General features: G+C 43.1%; 1 protein-coding gene across 1 annotated transcript; it reads right to left on the bottom strand.

The window, feature by feature from the left end:
* Nucleotides 1-9,560: 9,560 nt before the first annotated feature.
* Nucleotides 9,561-21,979, bottom strand: LOC311281020 (membrane-spanning 4-domains subfamily A member 4A-like; the record flags this gene model as incomplete). Its single annotated transcript, XM_084393643.1, has 7 exons — nucleotides 21,939-21,979; nucleotides 21,370-21,555; nucleotides 20,447-20,575; nucleotides 20,318-20,374; nucleotides 19,457-19,612; nucleotides 18,944-19,081; nucleotides 9,561-9,752 (listed from the first exon to the last, which is right to left on the bottom strand). Exons 2-7 carry the CDS (start codon nucleotides 21,535-21,537, stop codon nucleotides 9,561-9,563), a joined length of 840 nt encoding a protein of 279 aa, XP_084249769.1. The 5' UTR covers nucleotides 21,538-21,555; nucleotides 21,939-21,979.
* Nucleotides 21,980-22,357: the final 378 nt, after the last annotated feature.

Genomic DNA, 22,357 nt, shown 5'->3' with positions numbered 1-22,357 from the left:
AGGATAGAGATCATTTTATGCTTAAAATCATTCTATCCCATCCTCGTGCTGCTACATTCTGGCGTAGTCGGCAGAGTCATTTTATGCTTAAAATCATTCTATCCCATCCTCGTGCTGCTACATTCTGGTGTATAGTCGGCAGGGTTTCCACTTTGAGACAGAGACGTGGGTTAATTGTACAATTGTTTGTTGTTGTTTGTTTTTGTTTGTCTGTTCTTTTTCTCTTTTGTTTTTGTATTATAGGATTGACTTTTTTTCTTGGAGTGGCAGCAGAACAGCAGTGCACGTCTTGTGTATTAATTCTAGCCCTTATTGTGGGCTTATTCTTCTTTCATTGGTAAGTGACTTTGTAGTTAAAATATGGAAGAGGAATTACAACAATTGAGGGAAATGATTGATCAGCTTAAAGCAGACAACGAGAGGTTGCGTCAGGAGCGTGTTCCTGTGCCTCCAGGCCTTCTGTTCCTTTGCAACACGGTAATGTTGATGTCACCCGACCAGAACGATTTGTTTTTGTACCACGAGACAGAAAGTGTCCAAAATTTAATGGCAGGGTTGGCATTGGCATTGAAGAGTGGGTTGAGGAGGCCCAGGCTTGTATGCGCGTTCGTCACCTTTCTGAAACCGATAAGGCGTTTTATTTGTTTGACCACTTAGAAGGGGAGGCAAGGGAAGAGATTAAGTACCGCCCAGAGGTGGAGCGTAAGGACCCAGGGAGGATTATTTCAGCTTTGCGAGAATTGTATGGTTGCTCACAGTCATATGTTTCATTGCAGGAGGCCTTTTTCTCGAGAAAGCAACAGGAAGGGGAGAGCTTGTTGGAGTTCTCCCTTGTCCTGATGGGTCTCCTTGAGCAAGTGAAACAACAGTCTCCTCACGGTATGCCAAATTCACATATTTTACTGCGAGACCAATTTGTCGAACATGTTTTTGATAGCGCCCTCCGTCGCGAATTAAAACAGTTGATACGTCAGCAACCTACGTTAACTTTGTTGGAGATTCGTAGTGAAGCCCTTAGATGGGAGAGGGAGGGTATGCCAGGAAGCACAAGGGCCCGAAGTCACTCTGTTCCCTCTGCTCATGGGATCCAATATGGGGTGCAAGGGAATCCTTTTGTTGGCATCCGTAGTTCACCGGGGAGTTCGGAGATGGCTGAATTGAGGGATATGCTTAAAAGCCAACAAGAGCAGTTAACTAAACTTACACAAAGTTTTACCCGGTTGCAGAACCCCCAGTCACGGAGTCAACCTCCCCGACAGGGACCTGTAATATGTAGAAGGTGTCAAAAACCTGGTCATTATGCTAGGGATTGCGACGGGGAACGTGCTCCTTCTCGCGCTCAATTTCCCTGACGCTCAGTCGCGTCAGTAGCTGGAAGAGGACAGCCTGGCCCATCTGCAACGTCGGAAAACTAGTTCCCACCGTGATTCAGGGCCATAACACGGATGGGGAATTAACTGGTTTAAAAGTTTCAAATATGTCGTATTTAATGTCATTCTGCCCGCATCTTGACGTATTGATTGGCGGAGTTCGAGTGCCTTGTCTGGTGGATACTGGCTCCATGGTAACTACGATCACTGAGAGTTGTTTTCAGAAACATTTTGAACCATGGGGTCAGGATCGACTTAAATCGTGCCAGTGGTTACAGCTTCGAGCTGCTAATGGTCTTTCGATTCCCTATATTGGTTATGTGGAATTGGACATAGAATTGTGCGGCCAGTTGATTTCGGGATGTGGCGTGCTTGTTGTACGGGACCCTCCTGGTGGCTTGTGCACTCGGGTCCCAGGCGTTCTGGGAATGAATGTGCTCAGCCGATGCTACCAGGAGCTTTTTGGACAACATGGCCCGGCCCTTTTCGAATTGCCTCCTACCATTGAGGTTCCAAATTCTGTTCTACAAGCGCTGCAACATTGTCGTCTAGTTGATAATCAGCCTCCTGAGGTAAGTTCAGGAAGGGTCAGAGTGCGAGGGAGGAGACCATGGCGTATCCCAGGCGGCATGATGAAGTTTGTGGCAGCTACTTGTTCAGAACAATATGCCAATAACATTGTTCTTTTTGAGCCTCCAGAGTCTGGGTTACCAGCTGGTTTGTTGGCTTCCCCTGCATTAGTGCAAGTTACGCGAGGTACTGTTTATTTACCCGTGGTAAATGTGGGAACCATCGACGTGTTGCTCTATGCTAACACGTTCCTTGGTACACTAAATGATGTTTGTGTGGTTAGTTTGCCATCAGGAATTAGTGAGGTCAGGTCTGTAGCGGCAATGGTGGGTTCTATAGTCCCTGAAGCGAGCCCTCTTGTTCAGGAACAAATTGAAGCACTTGATCTGTCTGTTTTATCGGAAGTCGAACAGGGTCAGGTAAGGGATCTGCTTTACAGATTCCAGTCTGTGTTTTCTACGCACGAGGGTGACTTGGGATGTACAGGTTTGATTTCTCACGACATTCCCCTGTTAGACACCGTTCCTGTCCGGCAACGTTACAGGCGTATACCTCCGTCAGAATATGAGGTGGTGAAGTCTCACATCAATCAGCTTTTGGAGGCGGAAGTTATAAGGGAGAGTTGTAGCCCGTACGCGTCACCAATTGTCCTTGTTAAAAAGAAAGACGGTAGTCTACGCATGTGCGTCGACTACCGTCAGCTAAACTCAAAGACCCGAAAGGACGCGTTCCCTCTGCCTCGCATTGAGGAATCGTTGGACTCCTTGACCGGGGCTTGCTGGTTTTCCACTATGGATTTGGCAAGTGGATACAACCAGGTTCCGGTCACTGAGAGAGATAGACCTAAGACCGCATTCTGCACCCCTTTTGGGTTGTTTGAATGGAATCGCATGCCATTTGGGCTTTGCAATGCCCCAAGCACCTTCCAGCGTTTAATGGAACGGATGTTTGGGGACCAGCAGTGTAGGTCTTTACTTCTGTACCTTGATGACATCATAGTATTCTCCTCCTCGGTACCTCAGCAGTTAGAGCGGTTGGAGGTGGTTCTAAGTCGTTTAGAGCATGAGGGCTTGAAGGCTAAATTGAGTAAATGTGCATTTTTCCAACGTGAGGTAAAGTATCTGGGACATGTTATTTCAGCACAGGGAGTGTCAACCGATCCCGGTAAAATTGAGGCAGTGGCTAATTGGCCACGCCCCACTAATGCCTCAGAGCTGCGTTCATTTCTAGGCTTTGCAAGCTACTATCGCCGTTTTGTTGAGGGGTTTGCAAAATTGGCAGCCCCTCTTCATAAAATGGTTGCCGCATGGGCTGCTATTAAGCCTAGGACTCGAGCAGGGCAGGGTTTTTCTAGTGCCTGGACTGAACAGTGCCAGCAGAGTTTTGATGAGCTGAAGAGTAGGTTTACCAGCGCCCCAGTACTCGCCTATGCCGACTTTTCCTTGCCTTTTATCCTGGAGGTAGATGCTAGCCATGGCGGTCTAGGAGCTGTCCTTTCTCAGGAACAAGGAGGTAAAGTACGGCCAATTTCATATGCGAGCCGCAGTCTTAGGCCCACTGAGCGCAATATGTCCAACTACAGCTCCATGAAGTTGGAGTTTTTGGCGCTCAAGTGGGCCTTGACTGAGAAATTTAGGGAGTACTTGTTAGGGCAGCAGTGTATTGTGTACACTGACAACAACCATCTCAGCCATCTGACTACTGCAAAGCTCGGGGCTACCGAGCAGCGCTGGGCTGCGCAGCTTGCAGCATTTAATTTTGAGATCCGGTATCGGTCAGGAAGGAGTAACCGGAATGCCGATGCACTTTCCAGACAGGACCCTGCTAGCCATGGGGCAGTGAGAGAGTTGTTACTGGGGACCGAGGTTCCACAGGAGGTGACGGAAGCATCAGGGGTAGATCTGGCTGTACAAGCTACCCAGGCCGTAGTTTCTGTTTTGCCTAGTTTGGTGGGCAACATGAGGGAGTTACAGGAAGCCGATTCGGTGATTGAGGAGGTTTTGGTGTTCTGGAGACTGGGAACACGCCCCACTTTTGAGGAGCGTCGACAGTTGTCCAAGACTGCCCGGGCCCTGTTAGGTCAGTGGGATCGGCTACTAGAGAAAGAAGGGGTTTTGCATCGTCGTGTGTTTCGTTCTAATGGCGGCGAAGAGATTTTCCAGGTAGTTCTCCCTGTGGCCTTGCATAAGGAAGTGTTGACACAAATGCATCAGGGGCATGGGCATCAGGGGATCGAGCGGACCACCGAGCTTGTGCAGCAGCGCTTCTACTGGCCAGGCTTGACATCTGATGTAGCCCAGTGGTGTCGGGAGTGCGAAAGGTGTCAGGTCGCCAAGGATACGCAGCCAGTTGCCCGCAGCTTTATGGGTCATTTGTTGGCCTCCAGGCCAAATGAGATCCTGGCCATTGATTTTACGCTGCTGGAACCCTCTCGCTCGGGGCTGGAAAGTGTCCTGGTGATGACTGATGTCTTTACCAAGTACACTCTTGCAGTCCCTACTCGAGATCAACGAGCTGAGACTGTGGCCCGCATGCTGGTGGTGGAGTGGTTCTATAAATTTGGTGTACCTGGTCGCATCCATTCTGACCAGGGCCGCAGCTTTGAGTCCTCCCTAATACAACAGCTCTGTCATCTGTATCAGGTTGAGAAGTCCCGCACTACACCGTATCACCCGGCTGGCAACGGGCAGTGCAAACGTTTTAACAGGACTCTGCATAATCTTCTGCGCACCTTACCCCTCTCCCGAAAGGCAGATTGGGTTTCCGCGCTCCCTCAGGTGCTTTTCTGTTATAATACTACCCCGCATCAAGCGACTGGTGAGTCACCTTACTTCCTGATGTTTGGCCAAGAGCCCAGACTCCCTATTGATTTTCTTTTGGGTAAAAGCCAAGAGATGGCATCCGGAAAGGTGAATGAGTGGGTGGTGGAGCACCAAACCAGGTTGTTGGTGGCCTTCGAAGGGGCCCGAGAACATTTAAAGGTAGCGGCAGATCGTCGTAAGAAGCAGCACGACCCACATGTTCGAGATGCACCATTGGGGGAGGGTCAATTGGTTTACCTTCGGGATTATGGCGTGAGAGGGCGCCATAAGATCCAGGACCTGTGGAGCCCAGTGGTGTATCAGGTGGTGAGTGCACCGCAGGCAGGTGGGTCCGTGTATACGATTGCGCCGGTGGATGACTTGAGTAGTGTAAAACGGGTCCACCGCTCCCTGTTGAAGACCCGTGTACGAAGGGACTCTCCTGTTGAAGTTTCTACAGGCGGCCCTTTGGTGATCAAGTCACCACCATCGGAGGGATCTCCATCTGAGGAGGTTGATCTGTGGGTTTTGGTACCTGAAACCCCACAGGCTGTTAGTGGGCTGGCTCCTCGATGTTTAACCGAGAACGTTGGCCCTACAGCCTTAGTGACCCCTAGACAGTTTGGTGTGGTAGCTCCAGAACCAGCATTGGTAATGGAACCCTTACCTGTGGACCAACCTGGTACTGGTGAGATTACCTTGCGACGGACGGGGCAAGCTACTGCTGGTCATCATTCGAATCGACATCACCTCCCTCGGGCACCGGAAGTTGTGAGGGATGACTCTAGGGTGGCCGCTGTGTCTAATGCTGTCTCTGCCCTCTTTAGGCCCTGGTACTAGGAGTTGCTTAGTGGTAGTGTTCCTTCACAGAGTGTTTTGCCGTTGGCACCTGTGTGTCTTTCACCTAGTGAGTGTGAGTGTTGTGTGGAGTGGAATTGGATGAGTGGTGTGATTTCAGGACACTCACTGTCCAGCTAGCTCCCTGCTGGCAAGCCTCAGCCCAAAAGTGTTTTCGTGTTCTTTATTGTTTTTTTCTTTATTTCTGGCCTGGTGCACACTTAACAGTGCAAAACTTTTGTCTACCTCAAAGTTTTTATATATTAAATTATTGTTGATAAAATAAAAAAAGTATTTTTGTATTCTGATCCACGTCTCTTGTCGTCTGTGGTCACGAACCAGCGTGTCTTGTATAAATTTCTCCGTTTAGTGAAACGGGGTGGCGTAGTCTGCTCTCCATTTAGTTATACTTTTCCTCATAAGTGTAACTGTAATTTACCCGATCCATCACCTCGCCACACAACGATCCGCAAACTAAAATACTACAAAACATTCAACAAAATTTATTGAGAAGCATGCATAATTTGAGCTAATTATGAGAGTCCCACCAATCAGGATATATATTTAAGCAATAAGAAAAATAAAGCAATTAAGAAAAAATTCTGTTATTATTCCAAACCTGTATACACCTTTCTTTCTTCTGTGAACAGGACAAACTTTGAAGACTGTTTTACACACATTTACAATAAATGTAACTGAGGCATTCAAGCTTTAAAAATGAAAAGACACAAACCAAAACATTTCCTTCTGAAGTTTAGGAAAATGGGAAAACTCCTTTGCGCTACTGCGCTCGCAAGTCGCTTTTCTGAGGAAAACGGCTCCGCCCCTCGTTCTCCACTGTTCTCTCCCTCTCAGAGCCTGAGAGCAGAGAGCAGGCTTACGGGACTAAGTGAGGCTCACTCCGGTGATATCCCGCGTCACTCACTCTCCCTGCAGCAAGAGGATTCCCCAGTGCTTTCCTCCGATGATAACCAGAACCCAGCCAATACATTGGCAGCTTTAAATACAGAGGATGTTGGGCTTACGCGACTAAGTGAGTATGTTTTCCGAGTCGATACGCTTACAGCCTGTACTTCATTGTACCCAAGAAAAGAGATGGGTTAAGGCCAATCTTGGACCTGTGAACCTTGAGTCAGGCCTTGCACAGGCTCCGGTTCAAGATGCTATTGCAGAAACGCATTTTCGAATGCATCCGTCCCCTAGATTGGTTTGCAGCAATCGACCTGAAGGACATGTACTTACATGTCTTGATCATCCCGCGACACAAGCCATTCCTGCGCGTTTTTTGTTCGAGGGTCGAGCATATCAGTATAGAGTCCTGCCTTTCGGGCTGTCACTGTCACCTCGTGTCTCAACGAAGGCCATTGAGGCGGCCATTGCTCCCATGAGAGAGTGTGGTGTTCGCATCCTTAACTATCCCGACGACTGGCTGATACTAGCTCAGTCTCGGGAGCAGTTGTGCAAACACAGGGACATGGTGCTCAGTCACCTCAGCCATGTGGGACTTCAGGTCAACTGGGAAAAGAGCAAACTGCAGAGGATCCCCCGTGCAGAGGATCTCTTTTCTCAGTATGGAGCTGGACTCGGTCAACCATATGGCATGCCTCACAGAGGAACGTGTCCGGTCAGTGTTGAACTGCTTGAATACACTTAAGAGTAGAAAGTGGCCCCACTGAAACTTTTTCAGAGGCTCCTGGGGCATATGGCATATGCAGCCGCAGTAATGCCGCTGGGTTTGCTTTATATGAGGCTGCTTCAGCACTGGCTTCACAGCCGAGGCCCGAGATGGGCGTGGCAACCTGGCCACACTCTGTGTGACAATCACCCCTGGCCTGCCGCCAAACCCTCAGCCTGTTGTCAGACCCTTCACTTCATTTCAACTTGGGTGATCTACCATAAGCAGTCGTAGTGTGATGCTGAGTCACGAGGCTCCATCTGAAAGTGGCATTTCATTCACTTCACCCAACCCCCAAACTAGACGGCAACGCAGAAAGGGTCACAATAAAAAGCCTGTAACTAATAATGCTGCAGATGCGCTTTCTGGGTTACTAAAACACATGACTGTTTAACATTACTGTACTGAATTAAGAGTTTTTGCCCATGCTGCTACTCTCAAGTCACATGAGAGAGCGATGAGAAGGTTTCTTTGTCTATACATACAGAGAGGCTATTGTATCTTCTGGGGAAGTACCGCTGACTGGTCATGCGGACATCGGGAAAATTGTTAGAGACAAGCTGAAAACAGCAGTTGTTCATGTAATGTTGAAATCATGTGTGCCTTACAGTAAATATGATGAAGACACCTGAAATCGGACTATAAAAGAGGGAAACCGAACAGGACTCGAGGCTCTTCCTTGCATCTCCAACTCGGGACTCCAGCTTTTCCGAGCGCAAGAAGCCATATGCTTTAGCTAAATATTCCTCTGTTAGACTAGTACTTATATTATAATCTGTAACAAGTATTCTTTTTACTTTGATTCTTTTAATAAATATTGTTAAACATTTATTATAATCATTGGACTGGAACTTGGATTTTTGAGTACGTGTCCCTTTCTTCACACGGGATCAGGAAGACCCACAACTGAAGAAAGACTACATCACAGGAAAGGTGAGCATCTCTTTTCTAAAAAAAAATATATGCACTGTGATATTTGATTGATTTAATAAGCCTAGCCAAAGAGGCAGTTTATTACAGGGTTATTGTTGTATAACAAACACGGTTCAAGGGTACCTAAAAAGGTAGACTTATATTACGACGGGGACATCTATTATTATTATAATATACTATCTTTATAGTCAACTATTATGATTATGGTTTATTATCATTGTAATAGAACACGAAGTTGTAGAGACTGATCACCTAACTCTTAATGGCACGACTATAGGATAGGTGCTGTAGTTACCGCGGGGTTATTTTACGTCCTGGATAGGATATAGGGTAACTTGGAACGGTATTAATTGTGAAAAAATCCATTACAGTAGACACCATCACTTCTGCGAGAGCGCCCTCTACGAGGCACGCTTATGCTCTGAAGTGGAATCTGTTCTCACCGAGAAGACCCCCGAAGGTGCTTGGTCGGTACTGAGCTTTCCTTCCTGCAAGATGGTTTGGAGTGAAGGCTGTCTCCCTGCACCCTCATCTGGCCTCGATTGTTGCCTCGATTGCCGCACAGCATGATCCAGTGCACGGAAAGCATGATTGTCAGGTTCCTGAAGGACACGAGGAGACTAAATTCACCTCGCACCTTGCCCCCAGAGGAGGCAGACCCAGCCCTGGCTTTTCTCTGTACCGTTTGTGCTCTGCACCAATATGTGGACAGAATGCAAAGCCTCAGGACCTCAGACCAGCTCTTCGTCTGTTATGGAGGCCAGCAGAAGGGTAAGGCTTTCTCCAAGCAGAGGTGGATAGTGTATGCCATCATCTTGGCGTACCAATCCCAAGATGCACCGTTCCCCCTCATGTTGCGAGCCTACTCCACTACGTCCACACCTCCTTTATAGCCTTCATGTCGAGCTGGTTGCCTCCCATGTGCTTGCTTCCAATAGCCAGTGAACACCATAGGCCCCACTCGAAGTGTCAACTTGCTGTGCCATTCCCCTCCTATGGACTGGATACGTGCGACATATCTGCTCCTGGTAAGATCCATGTCAGCCAAACCCTGTCGAGTTCCTCCCACACCCCAGGCCTAACACTCGTGTGCATTGGTTCTCGGGTGCATTGGATCCCTACGGTGATCCCATAGGTGTATTCTTCCACGGTACTGCTTCCTGAGGTGAGCCCGTGTCCTTCCCCTGGCAGAGCCCGCAGTGTTATCCAATTCTGTCTGAATGGGTCATGCGGAACAGCAGTGAAGACTTCCCTGGCCTAAGCCCTGTCCCATCTTCCACCCCAAGTTGCCCCAAGGATAAGAAAGGCTTGCGCTGGGCCCTGGAAGGTGGCAGCAATACCTCAAACATGACCGACTGAAAGGGAACATCTTGGTTACGTATGTAAACCTCTTTGCCTGATGGAGGGAACAGAGATGTACAGCTCCGGATAGCCCGCGACAACCACCACAAATTTCTCCTCCATCATTGCAGTCTCCGGATGTTCCAAGCAAATGTAAACTTCCTTCCCCACAACAGGAAGGGCCACCTCTCCAGTCATTTGATTGGACAGTGGAAAAATGCAGTCCTGCAGTTATGGCACTGAACACATTCATTCCAAGAGAGGCTCTGACCTATACAAAGACAGAATGTACAAGTTTCAGACACTGAGGGTGTATACAATTTTTACTCAAACAACAGATTATTAAAAAGGCTTGCAGAAACTCTTAATTACTTTTAAGTAGGGTGTTACGTCCCAGGGTGCTCTAATATCATTTGTTGTGAGAGCCTGCTTGTGTTCCCTGTGTTAGGCTTTCTGTTTCTCTCCCTTATTCTCTTTCACTCAGGTTAATTGCCATCAGCTGCAACTCGTGTGTGTGTGTGTGTGTGTGTGTGTGTGTGTGGCCTATAACTTTGAGTTAGGAGTGGGACCTATACTTATTAGTTGTGTGCCAGTAAAGGCTCCTTAGTTTTGCTCACCAGTTTATCCTTTTGTGGTTAAAGGCGGGCACAGTGCGATTTTCGTCCAATTTTGAGCCGAACTCGTGCGACTCTTTTTCGGGTCGGGACAATTTTCAGCTTTGTCGTGCGTCGTTTGTCGAGCGTCATTTGTCGAGCGTCGTTTGTCGAGCGTCGTTTGTCGTGCGTCGTTTGTCGAGCGTCGTTTGTCGTGCGTCGTTTGTCGTGCAGTGTACAGGGGGAAACGAGAGGCGATTAACCTCTCCCGACCGGCAATCGGATGGTCGGATGAATTTCTGGCATGTTAGAAATGTTGGTCGCTCCTCGTGACTATATCGCACAGTTGAAGCAGAGCTACGAACCAATTGCCCTAAACTCAGTGTGTTTTCCCTCACTGCACCGGCGCGAAAACAGAAGTTTCATCTGCAGAAAAAAAATTGTCGCAGCTCGATGATCGGACCGTATAGTGTGAGCAGTGAAGTCGCAGCTCGATGATCAGACCGTATAGTGTGAGCACATAAATCCTGAGCTTTGGCTTTACATCGCATGCGATCATCCCACTGTGAGTATGTACCTTGCTGAATTCACACAGACATCGCACAGTGTATGCCCGCCTTAAGGTGCTGGTCATTAAATGGCTTTCCTGATGTAAATGTAACATTCTGTGCCATAGTTGTTCTCCTGCTCTTTTATTGACCTCTGATTGATCGATATTATTTATGAGGCATAATATACCTTTCGGTAAGTTGTAACTTAAAGTGTAAGTTGCAGGTTAAATTTTTCACGAAGTAATGCAATGTGTTTATTAAACATAAAGATAAGAACCGCCCACCATTGTTTTTTATACCAAAATGCTGATATAATATGAAAAGTTGGCACTTTTAACAGTGGTTTTAACCGCTCCCACTCCCTTCCACTAGATGGGGCGTGACGTCATAAGAGGAACTCACTAGTAGAGTTACCGTACACTAGCAGCTATAGATGCCTTACATAACTTCAGAAAAGTTAGCTGTATGTTTTATTTGATAAAAAAAATTATGAATAAAATAACTCCATTGTAAACATGCTCGTGTGTGCTGACTTCAAGGGGAACGTGATCCAGCCTGAAATGAGATTAAAGTCGCATCTCTTCAGCCAGGCATTCATATAATATTTTTAATCTTACAGTTCAAATTACAATCCGGCCTCTAGTTAATAAACGCCAGAGGAGAACTGGCCCCCGACTGAGCCTGGGTTCTCCCAAGGTTTTTTTTTCTCCATTGGGTCACCTGATGGAGTTTTAGGACACTATTAGGTCACTTGATGGAGTTTTTCGGTTCCTTGCCACTGTTGCCTTTGGCTTGCTCAGTTGGGGATATTCTGGGGATATCTAATTTGATTTTTATCAATAAATTCCACTAGAAACAAACCTTGTTGTATTATTTTAATTTAATACTGTGAAGCTGCTTTGATACAATCTGTATTGTGAAAAGCGCTATACAAATATACTTGACTTGACTTGACTTGACTTGAGAGTAAGCTAATCGCAAAACAAACGGGTTCAAGCACGTCAGATCAGCCGGTCGCGCTGTTCGCGTTCACCTCACGGCAGCACACACTCTCCACTGCTGATTCGCCCACACAAACACAGTGATGGGGACATCGATCTCTCTTTTTCTTTTCTGACAATAAACATCGCTAATTAAATCGTGAGAAATTGATAATGCGTGGATTGAGGAAGGGTATTAATAAAGTTAACTTACATGACATTTGAGGCGTCGATGAGACTCGCGATTGATGCCTGTGCAGTGTGTGCATCTCTACAGCTCTGATTTTGACTGACACCATGTACTGTAAGTAAATAATGTCTTCAGTCGTTGTCCTTCCTTGCTATTCTACATGACGGCAATATTTTGAAAAGTAGACTAGCTCTAACGTAGCTAACGTTACTCACCTGGACACCAAGCCAACCCTCCACTAATTAATTCTCCTCACACCAAGCATTAATAACTCTTTGAGTGCCATGGCTCCCCTCTCTCACGCCTGACCGGTTAAAAATTGTAGGGCTGTGGTCCATAACGAATTTGATGGTTTCCCACATCCTCAGTCGTTCTCCAAACAGCCATAATACAGTAGGAATCTAGCAGAGTATGGGTTGCGAGTTCCTCTTATGACGTCATCACCCAGTAACTGAAAAAACACGCTACCTTTGAAGAAACCCCAATAAATGTTATTTTAACGCATTTTAAGACAGAAATAATTAAATATATACATATAGAGCACTTTAATTTACACATTAATTGGCTGTGGTGATTAACCTGCAACTTACACTTTAAGGCTACTATATCTTTAAACGAAAAGTAACAGATGATCGGTTTACTTAAACTGAGGCGCTACAGCGATCTGTCAAGTCACATTTACAAGCGCCAAAACGGTATTTATTGGATCGATTGCTCCTGTCTGCCTCGCTGCCTGCTGTGAGTGTGTTTGCTTCGGTGCTGTAAGCTCCGTCTTAGCCTCGTATTTCTTTGTTTTGAACCATCATTTACTACAATTTGTAGTTGTTTATACTAAATACAGCTTACCCAACATCTCAGATTGACATCGCTAGCTTCCATTACTACTAGCACAACACGCTAATTCGCTACTGCTAGCCTGTTAACGCGCCACCCGTGCGCTCAGCTGTTTTATTTATTTATTTTTCTCTCGCGCACTCGCGCCTTTGAGTTCATAAAAGCTCAGGTAAGTAATAATCAGTCAACAAACACGGTGAGTAATGTCTTGTCCTGTTATTGTCACCTGCACTTCATGTCACATGTTTAGCATAGACTTCTCTGTTGGCAATGTAGGATTTATATGTGATAAATGTAAGGAGACAGTTAGGCTGACAGAGAAGATTTCAGAATTAGAGACACGCATCCAAACTTTAATTGAGGATAGTAAGAGTGCTAGAGCTTTAGATACTATTTTGGACGCGCATAGCATAGTGAACTCTTTACATGATTCGGTTCCAGCTGAAGTAGAGCCTGTGCAGCCGGGCAAATGGGTGACAGTGAGGGATCGCTCTAGTCGCGGATCAAAAAACCACTCTTCCGTTCCGATTACCACAACAAATCGATTTGCCCCGCTCAGTGAAACACCCACTGAGAATCCTGTTGATTGTGCCCTAGTAATTGGTGATTCGATCACACGGAACGTGAAAATAGAGACACCAGCGAACATAGTCACATGTTTGCCGGGAGCCAGAGCGCCTGACATCAAAGCAAATTTAAAAGTGCTGGCTAATGCTAATCGTAAATTCTCTAAGATCATTATTCATGTCGGCACTAATGATGTTCGACTCCGCCAGTCGGAGATCACCAAAATTAATATTAAAGAGGTGTGTGAACTTGCAAGTACGATGTCAGGCACTGTAATTTGCTCTGGCCCCCTTCCTGTTCGCAGGAGTGATGAGATAGTTAGTAGATTGTGTTCACTGAATCGCTGGCTGTCTGAGTGGTGTCCGTGTAATAATATAGAATTCATAGACAATTGGAAAAGTTTTTGGGGCAAACCTGACCTGTTGAAAAGAGATGGTATTCATCCCTCCTGGGATGGTGCTGCTCTTCTATCTAGTAATATGGCTCATAGTCTTAGAGCTCAAACATGACAATCTGGGGCTCAGGTCAGGAAGCAGACAGACTGGCTAAACCAACCGTCTGCTAGCGGCCTCGCGTCACCCAGGTCAGATAAATCCCATCACATAGAGCCTCTTTCACCTAGCTATCATCATATAGAGACTGTGTCTGTTCCCCGATTTTGGAAATCCAAAAAATGTTTAAACCTATCTAAGGTTAAAAATTTAATTGATGTTCAACAAATAAAAAACAGCTATAATACAGATGAGCAAATGCTAAAGCTTGGGTTGCTGAATATTCGATCGCTTACTTCAAAAGCACTCATTGGTAATGATTTGATTTCAGATAATAACCTAGATGTGCTGTGTTTGACAGAAACCTGGCTAAAACCAAGCGATTACATTACTTTAAATGAGTCCACCCCGCAAGACTACTGTTATAAACATGAACCTCGTCTTAAACGCAAAGGGGGTGGTGTTGCTGTAATTTATAGTAATATTTTCAAAACCACTAAGAAATCAAGTTTCGAATATAATTCTTTTGAAGTGTTAGTGCTTAAAGTAAAAATATATAGTATAAATGATAAATCACGTTTGAGATTTGTGCTGGCTACTGTATACAGGCCACCAGGGCACCATACAGACTTTATCAAAGAATTTGCGGACTTTCTATCAGAGTTAGTATTGGCTGCAGATAAAGTACTAATTGTTGGTGATTTTAATATACACATCGATAATGAAAAAGATGCATTGGGTTTGGCATTTAAAGACATTGTAAACTCAATTGGAGTTAGACAACACGTGTCAGGACCTACTCATCGTCGTAATCATACTCTAGATCTAATATTATCACATGGAATAGATGTTGATGCCGTTGAAATTCTGCAGCAGAGCGATGACATCTCAGATCATTATCTAGTCTCGTGTAAATTACATTTAGCCAAGGCTGCAAAGCCGACTCCGTGTTACAAATATGTTAGACCTATCACTTCTGCTACTAAAGATTGCTTTATTAATAATCTTCCTGATCAGTTTCATCATTTTAGCATCCCGGATAGCTTAGAAAAACTTGATATTGCAACAGAAACTTTTAACTCTCTCCTTTCCAGCACTTTAGACACAGTTGCTCCGTTGCGCTTAAAGAAGATTAAAGAAAATAATCCAACGCCGTGGTACAACGAGCACACTCGGGCCCTTAAGAGAGCAGCCAGAAAAATAGAGCGCAACTGGAAGAAAACAAAATTAGAGGTATTTCGCATTTCATGGAAAGAGAGCTCAATTACTTACAGAGAGGCTTTAAAAGCTGCTAGATCTGCTTATTTTTCAAACCTATTAGAAGAAAATAAACATAATCCTAGGTATTTATTTGAAACAGTGGCTAAACTAACGAAAAAGAAAGCTTCAAACACAGAAGGTTCCAAGCAGCACAGCAGTAATGACTTTATGAACTTCTTCACTTATAAGATTGATAATATCAGGGAGAAAATTATAACTATGCAACCGTCTACTACAGTATCGCATCAGGCAGTGCATTGTAGTCTCCCTGAGGAAAAATTTGATTCATTCGTTGCTATAGGAGAGGAAGAATTTACTAAACTCGTTAAATCATCTAAATCTACAACATGTATGCTAGACCCTATACCGACTAAGCTACTGAAAGAGATGCTTCCAGAGGTCATAGATCCTCTTCTTAATATCATTAATTCATCTTTGTCTCTAGGATACGTACCAAAAAACTTTAAGCTGGCTATGATTAAACCGCTTGTTAAAAAAATGCAACTTGATCCTTCAGAATTAGTCAATTACAGGCCGATCTCGAATCTACCTTTTCTGTCAAAGATACTAGAAAAGGCAGTATCTTCACAACTATGTTCCTTTCTAGAAAGAAATGATATCTGCGAGGATTTTCAGTCCGGATTTAGACCATACCATAGTACTGAGACTGCTCTCGTTAGAGTAACAAATGATTTGCTCTTATCATCCGATCGTGGTTGTGTCTCTCTATTAGTGTTACTCGATCTTAGTGCTGCGTTTGACACCATTGACCACAACATTCTTTTAAATAGACTAGAAAACTATGTTGGCATTAGTGGAATTGCACTAGCATGGTTTAAATCATACTTATCTGACCGTTATCAGTTTGTAGCAGTAAATGAAGAGATGTCTTATCAATCACAAGTTCAGTATGGCGTACCACAAGGCTCAGTACTAGGACCGCTGCTGTTCACTCTGTACATGCTGCCATTAGGAGATATCATTAGGAAACATGGAATTAGCTTCCACTGTTATGCCGACGATACTCAGCTCTATATTTCTTCAAAACCTAACGAAACTTACCAATTCACTAAATTAACAGAATGCATAGCTGATATAAAAAATTGGATGACTCGTAATTTCCTACTTCTAAATTCTGAAAAAACAGAGATTCTAATTATTGGACAAAAAACTTCCTCACGTAATAACCTAGAATACTGTCTAACACTTGATGGCTGCTCTGTTAAGTCTTCGTCGTCGGTTAGGAACCTGGGTGTGCTCTTTGATACCAATCTTTCATTTGAAAGTCACGTGTCTAGTATCTGTAAAACCGCATTTTTCCATCTTAAAAATATATCTAAATTACGTCATATGCTCTCATTGACAAATGCGGAACAATTAGTCCATGCGTTCATGACCTCAAGGCTAGATTATTGTAATGCTCTACTGGGTGGTTGCCCTGCACGCTTAATAAACAAACTACAGCTAGTTCAAAACGCAGCAGCTCGAGTTCTTACCAGAACCAGGAAGTATGACCATATTAGCCCGGTTCTGTCAAAACTGCACTGGCTCCCTATTAAACATCGCATCAATTTTAAAATATTGCTGATTACTTACAAAGCACTAAATGGTTTAGCTCCGCAGTACTTGAGCGAGCTCTTAACGCATTATAGTCCTTCACGTCTATTGCGATCTCAAAATTCCGGCCAGTTGATAATACCTAGAATATCTAAATCGACTGCTGGCGGTAGATCCTTCTCCTATTTAGCACCAAAACTTTGGAACAGCCTTCCTACCATTGTCCGGGAAGCAGACACACTCTGTCAGTTCAAATCTAGATTAAAGACACATCTCTTTGACATAGCGTTCACATAATACATTATAGACTTCTATAATTCAATATTAGGCTGCATAGATTAGATCAGCTGGAACCGGGAACACTTCCCATAAATCCTGATGTACTTGTTACATCATGAGAAGAATGGCATCTACGCTAATTTTAGTGTCTTTGTTTATCCCAAGGTTTTCCCGCAGCCTGCCGGATCCAGGCCGTTTCCAGATCTGATGAAGGACCTTCGCCTGGACCCGATGTCAACGCAGTGCTGAAGTGCCAACTAGTCTCTCCCTATGGAGGATCCCTTTCCCACTCTACAGATAACGCGTCGTCGGGAAAACTCAATTTGCATATCTACCCCGAATTGATAAAATAAAATAAAATTCTGAATCAAAACTATAAGGAAACACCAGTAATTTGTTTAGGCTTGGTTTGCAGGGAATTCCAAACCTGCACACATATATTCAAACGCACATAACTATAGAACCTGTTCTTAATGCGCATCTGAACGCCATCAGCGTTTCTCACAGGTTCGCTAAAGTCTGTGTAGAGAGAATGGTGTCGTCTTGGCGGCCCTAATTTAAAAACAAATGATCGTTGCGACGGAAGCGAATCAATCAAAACTAACTTTAGCTGGAAAATAACTTTATTAAAGAACCGCTATAAAGCCAAAACAATCTTACGTTAAATTATACATTTATCTCTGTAAAGCTGCTTTGAGACAATCTACATTGTTAAAAGCGCTATATAAATGAAAATGACTTGACTTGACTTGACAGAAGGGAAGCTATCTTCACATTTTCAGTTAAGATTTAAGTAAAGTAAAAAAGTAAACACAACTTGCATTGATTAAGTTTTACCACAAGACTAGCAATTTGCATTGCAAACAGGGTAAAATTGGATTTGAATGGTTTTAACTTCTAATGGTTATTGGTAACATGTTTATGACTGAACAGCTCAGACACATCAAGCCTGGATTAAGAACTAGTGGCAACAAGAAACCGTGGTTTATGTTTTCATTGTCTGCATCTGGGTTCAGTTGCGCTCGAAGACAGTGCAAGACTACAGCCAACAAGCAAGCACATCTACACCTGTATTAACTGTCCACACCAGCAGGGGGTAGTAGTCTGTGTTCATCACTCAAAAGAAACTGGAACTTGGACTGCAGATATGCTAACCATAAGCAAGCAGAACTTGATTGATGTTGATCACTTAATCTTCTCTTTCTTTCATTCCAGACGGCATGTTGTTGATGGAAATATTGCATTGGACTGCTCAGAAGAACCCTTCTGTGTGTGCCCTCTGGACTTCATTGTTTGCTTAATCACTCTTTCTTCTCATTGGTTTGATGAGCTGAACAGTTTGGGTAAGGGCAACATGCTTGCTTAAGCTCATTTGGGTAATTGCATTTACCTTTTATTATAGGTTAAAACAAAAGACACTAGAGACACAGAGGGGGTTTTGCATCAACAAACCATTTATTTTGTGTACTTTCAATTCTCAGAAAATATTCATCAAATGCAACAATATGAGCTATTAATTCCTCTCAAACTGTGGCTGGTAGGATCTCCTCACTGTGATTCAGTATCCCTGGGAAGTAACAGATAAGATATGTTAGTACAGAGGACACTCAGTATCAGGTTTAATTTTACTAACAAGGTCCACACACTATATCAATATTTGTATAGGCTGTACTGTGATGAGTGACAATGTGTAAAGCCCTGTGAGTGTTTAAAAGCACTGTCACCCACTTCAACAGTCTAGCAGTCGGGAAAGCTGAAGTTTACAATGAAGTTGTGATTGACTTATAGTTCCTATATTGTTTCCATACTGTGTGCAGTTGATGTTTTTAATTATCAGTAAATTAGTTGTTTTCTATGTAGCTTGACTATTTCAACAATAGACTAGAAATAGTTTATTAAAAAAATTAACATGTTATTGTAGTAGATTGTCCTAGTTTGAGACCAGTGAGGTAAAAGGCAGTTTACAACTTCCTTTCCATTCTTATAGCTTTACCTTTGGTTGTGGCTTTTTAACCTAAATGGAAAACAATATATGAAATACAAACCTATTGGGTGTTGGGATAAAACTGACTGCCAGCCTGGTTATAGCTAGGGTTAGGGTTAGGGTCGTATACCTGGTTCAGTGCCACATTGACCACAGTAGAGCCTCTGTTACAGGTGACTTTGCAGGCAAATCCTGAGATACAGATGGAGATGATGAACTGAGTAATGGAGAACACCAGCATTATTCCACTGATCCCCAGCTCATAGCTCTAAAATATATTCAACAAGATCAAATAAAAGTAGATTACAAAAAATATCCCATCAGTTATATTGAGTGAGGCTCTAAAAGTTCAAATTATACTACATATAAACAGTCATATTATGGCTTTTGAACAGTTGAAACACAGTGCACAAGTCACATGGATTACTTTATCATTTTTATGATACTTCTATTATGCCTTTTGTGTCATGTGTCATTAGTCATTATAACTGTATGGAAAAGACTGAAAAGCACAATCTTTATTAGTAAAAAAAAAATCAATTAGTAAATTACACAGTTGTCAGTTTTGGGTGAACTATTCAAGTAAACAGCAATTAAACAGCTGATCACATTACTATAGTATTGCACATTGTGCATTTGGTACCTTCAAATCGTTTTCAGAAGAACGATCATAGCCATAGTCATAGTCATAGTCATAGTACCATCTTCTGGAAATCATTCCAATCTCTATGGACATCAGGGCGATGGCTATCACTGCAGTTATGGCACTGAACACATTCATTATAAGAGAGGCTCTGACCTGCAGAGGAAAAGAGCTGACATGTGAAAGGTGACAGTAATAGTAATTACACTTATAAATGTCCTGAACTGCAGGTTTAAATATGTAAATTGATAATGAGTCAGATCTCCTTTTAGTCCATATTCTTTTAATGGTAAAAATGTGTCATTGTTCTATAAGAAAGTTGAGATTAATGTGCAATCTTCTGACTACTGTGGGAAAAGAGTAATCATTTAAATATACATATATACATTTTGACAGAATAGGTAAATCTTATGTAAAAATCACTTTATAGGGGATCTACACACACACACACACACACACACTATATTCATTTCCTATGTGGCGTCTACAGAGCCCCAAACATCCTGAGTGTGACTTTTTTTTTTTTTTTTTTGGTCACACTAACATAGTCAGATACCATTTCATTTTTTTTTTTCTGTGTGGATATAGTCAGTGTGAGAAAAGTCATCAAGTTTCATGCCATTTAGATGAAGTGATAATATTTGTTTTTTAAATATTATAGCACACGTCATGTGTAGTTTCCCCCGGCCCCAACAGCACATACGGGTTAAACAGATGCTGCTAACAGATGATGATATCTGGACTGCTGCTATATGTTTGACAGCTTGTAATTATTTAATAATAATAGTGTATGAATACATTAGAAACAATGTGGCAAAAGGAAAGTTTTCACACACAGATTTCAGCACATTATGTACGTACCACACACAGATGAAGTTTATTCTGCGCAGCAACAGACAGAGATCCAGCACTGATGAACTGAGAGAGAAACACACATTTCACAGTTCATTCTGGAAATTAAAAAGAGTAAAACCATTAAATGAAACTTACAATAAGGGATCCCCAGTAGGTGATGCCACTGATGACAGACAGCTGGTAATCGATTGGGTAATCGAAGACACTGGTGGTGTGTAAGATACCCAATAAAAACACCACCACTCCAATCATTATTTGGACAGTCTAGACAGGGCAGATATGAGTCAAGTAGTGTTCTTCATAATGACATGAACACACACACACACACACACACACACACAGCACAGAGTCCAAATGAAACAATTCCCCATCATAAGTACACATTGATGGCCTAAGACATGAAACGAGCGGTTTGTGTGAGAAAACGAACAGTATTTATATCGTTGTTATCTCTTGAACACAGCACACGTCCAAATGATCTGACGGCGCGGGCGGGTATAGATGTAAACATAGATGTCGCCTTGGCTACTGCAGTTCATTGGAACGAAACCGTAGCCAAGCGACATCTAGTGTATATATCTATACCCGCCCGCGCCGTCAGATCATTTGGACGTGTGCTGTTTTCAAGAGATAACAACGATATAAATACTGTTCGTTTTCTCACACAAACCGCTCGTTTCGTGTCTTAGGCCATCAATGTGTACTTATGATGGGGAATTGTTTCATTTGGACTCTGTGCTTGTGTTTTGAGCCAGTGACCATAGACCTGCATTATATGACTGACAGACAAGAACGGTTTGACCTAAAAATATCAAAATTGAAACTACTGCGGAAACAAAGACACCTACATCTTGGATGCCCTTGAGGTAAGCTAAAACATATCAAAAATTAATTTCAAAGTGAACTATCCCTTTAAGGCAATCAGACCGGAACACATCTGTTAACTTGAGGTCATATAATAACAGCTCTTTAGTTTCTGTTCATTCACAGAAGAAAATTAGACACTAAAAATATTCCCCAAATCCTCCATAATTGTAATTCATCATTAAATGCATTACCCCCAGTGCCTTTGGTTGTGCTTTGAAAAAGCCAGTAAGAGCCGTACTGGGCTGTGCTCCTCTGGTCTCCTGTCCATCATCACCAGTCACAATATTCTGTGTCACCTGTGGATTTACTTGGATGACAACTGTAGCTTTATCAGAGGAGATGATCCTGCTGGTTTCCATTTTAGGAAGAGTTTTCACCTGGAATTAAGCGTTCAGATTCTGCAGTTCACAACTCACTCAAGGCTGTTTTATTTTCTGTGTTTCATGTACAGTATTTATGATTACAGCATTATCTGATGCCCTTGTCCAGAGCGACTGATAAAACCGTGATACTTGCTTTACTAAGGCTTACATGAGCTTATAGACGTCTTCCTCTCCTCCGAAAGATCTCAGGACTCAAATTTACTCTGTTCACTATATTCATGATTGTATATTTTGTAGCCTAATGTCCAAACAAATCCAAGACTAATAAATATAATTTTATGTGCCAAAGTATAACAATAAATGAACAACCGTTTACACTGAGTCTCACTAGTAATAAAATAAACTATAGATGTCAATTGATGCATAAAATATTTTACCTGAAATGAGTTGTTGATGAGGATGTCTGATCGCTCTGTCTGTGTGTGTGTGTGTGTGTGTGTGTGTGTGTGTGTGTGACTGAAGAACTGCTAAGGAGGAGCTTGCTTCATATGAGCTTGCTTTATACTTGTAAAGATTATGTTGATGCCCTTCCTGATAAAATGTACATATAGATCAAATCTACAAGGCAGCATAAACTATAGCCGTTGATTGAGGACAAAAATCTCTGTGATTAAAAGCACCAACAGACGTGTCTCTGTTCAAAACACACAATCATCCTGTAGTTGCAACTAAACCAGTGTAGATTTCAATTAAGAAACATAAAACATAAAACTAGTTCAAATAAGGAACTATAACACTAAAAGATGAATATGTAAAAAGAAAATATTGAAATACGAGTTAAAATAGAGACAATTTG

The sequence above is a fragment of the Rutilus rutilus genome (genome assembly GCF_951802725.1).
Source record: "Rutilus rutilus genome assembly, chromosome: 21".
Classification (NCBI taxonomy): domain Eukaryota; kingdom Metazoa; phylum Chordata; class Actinopteri; order Cypriniformes; family Leuciscidae; genus Rutilus; species Rutilus rutilus.
Note: the sequence above shows the minus strand (reverse complement) of the source record. Positions and strands in the feature narration are given on the sequence as shown.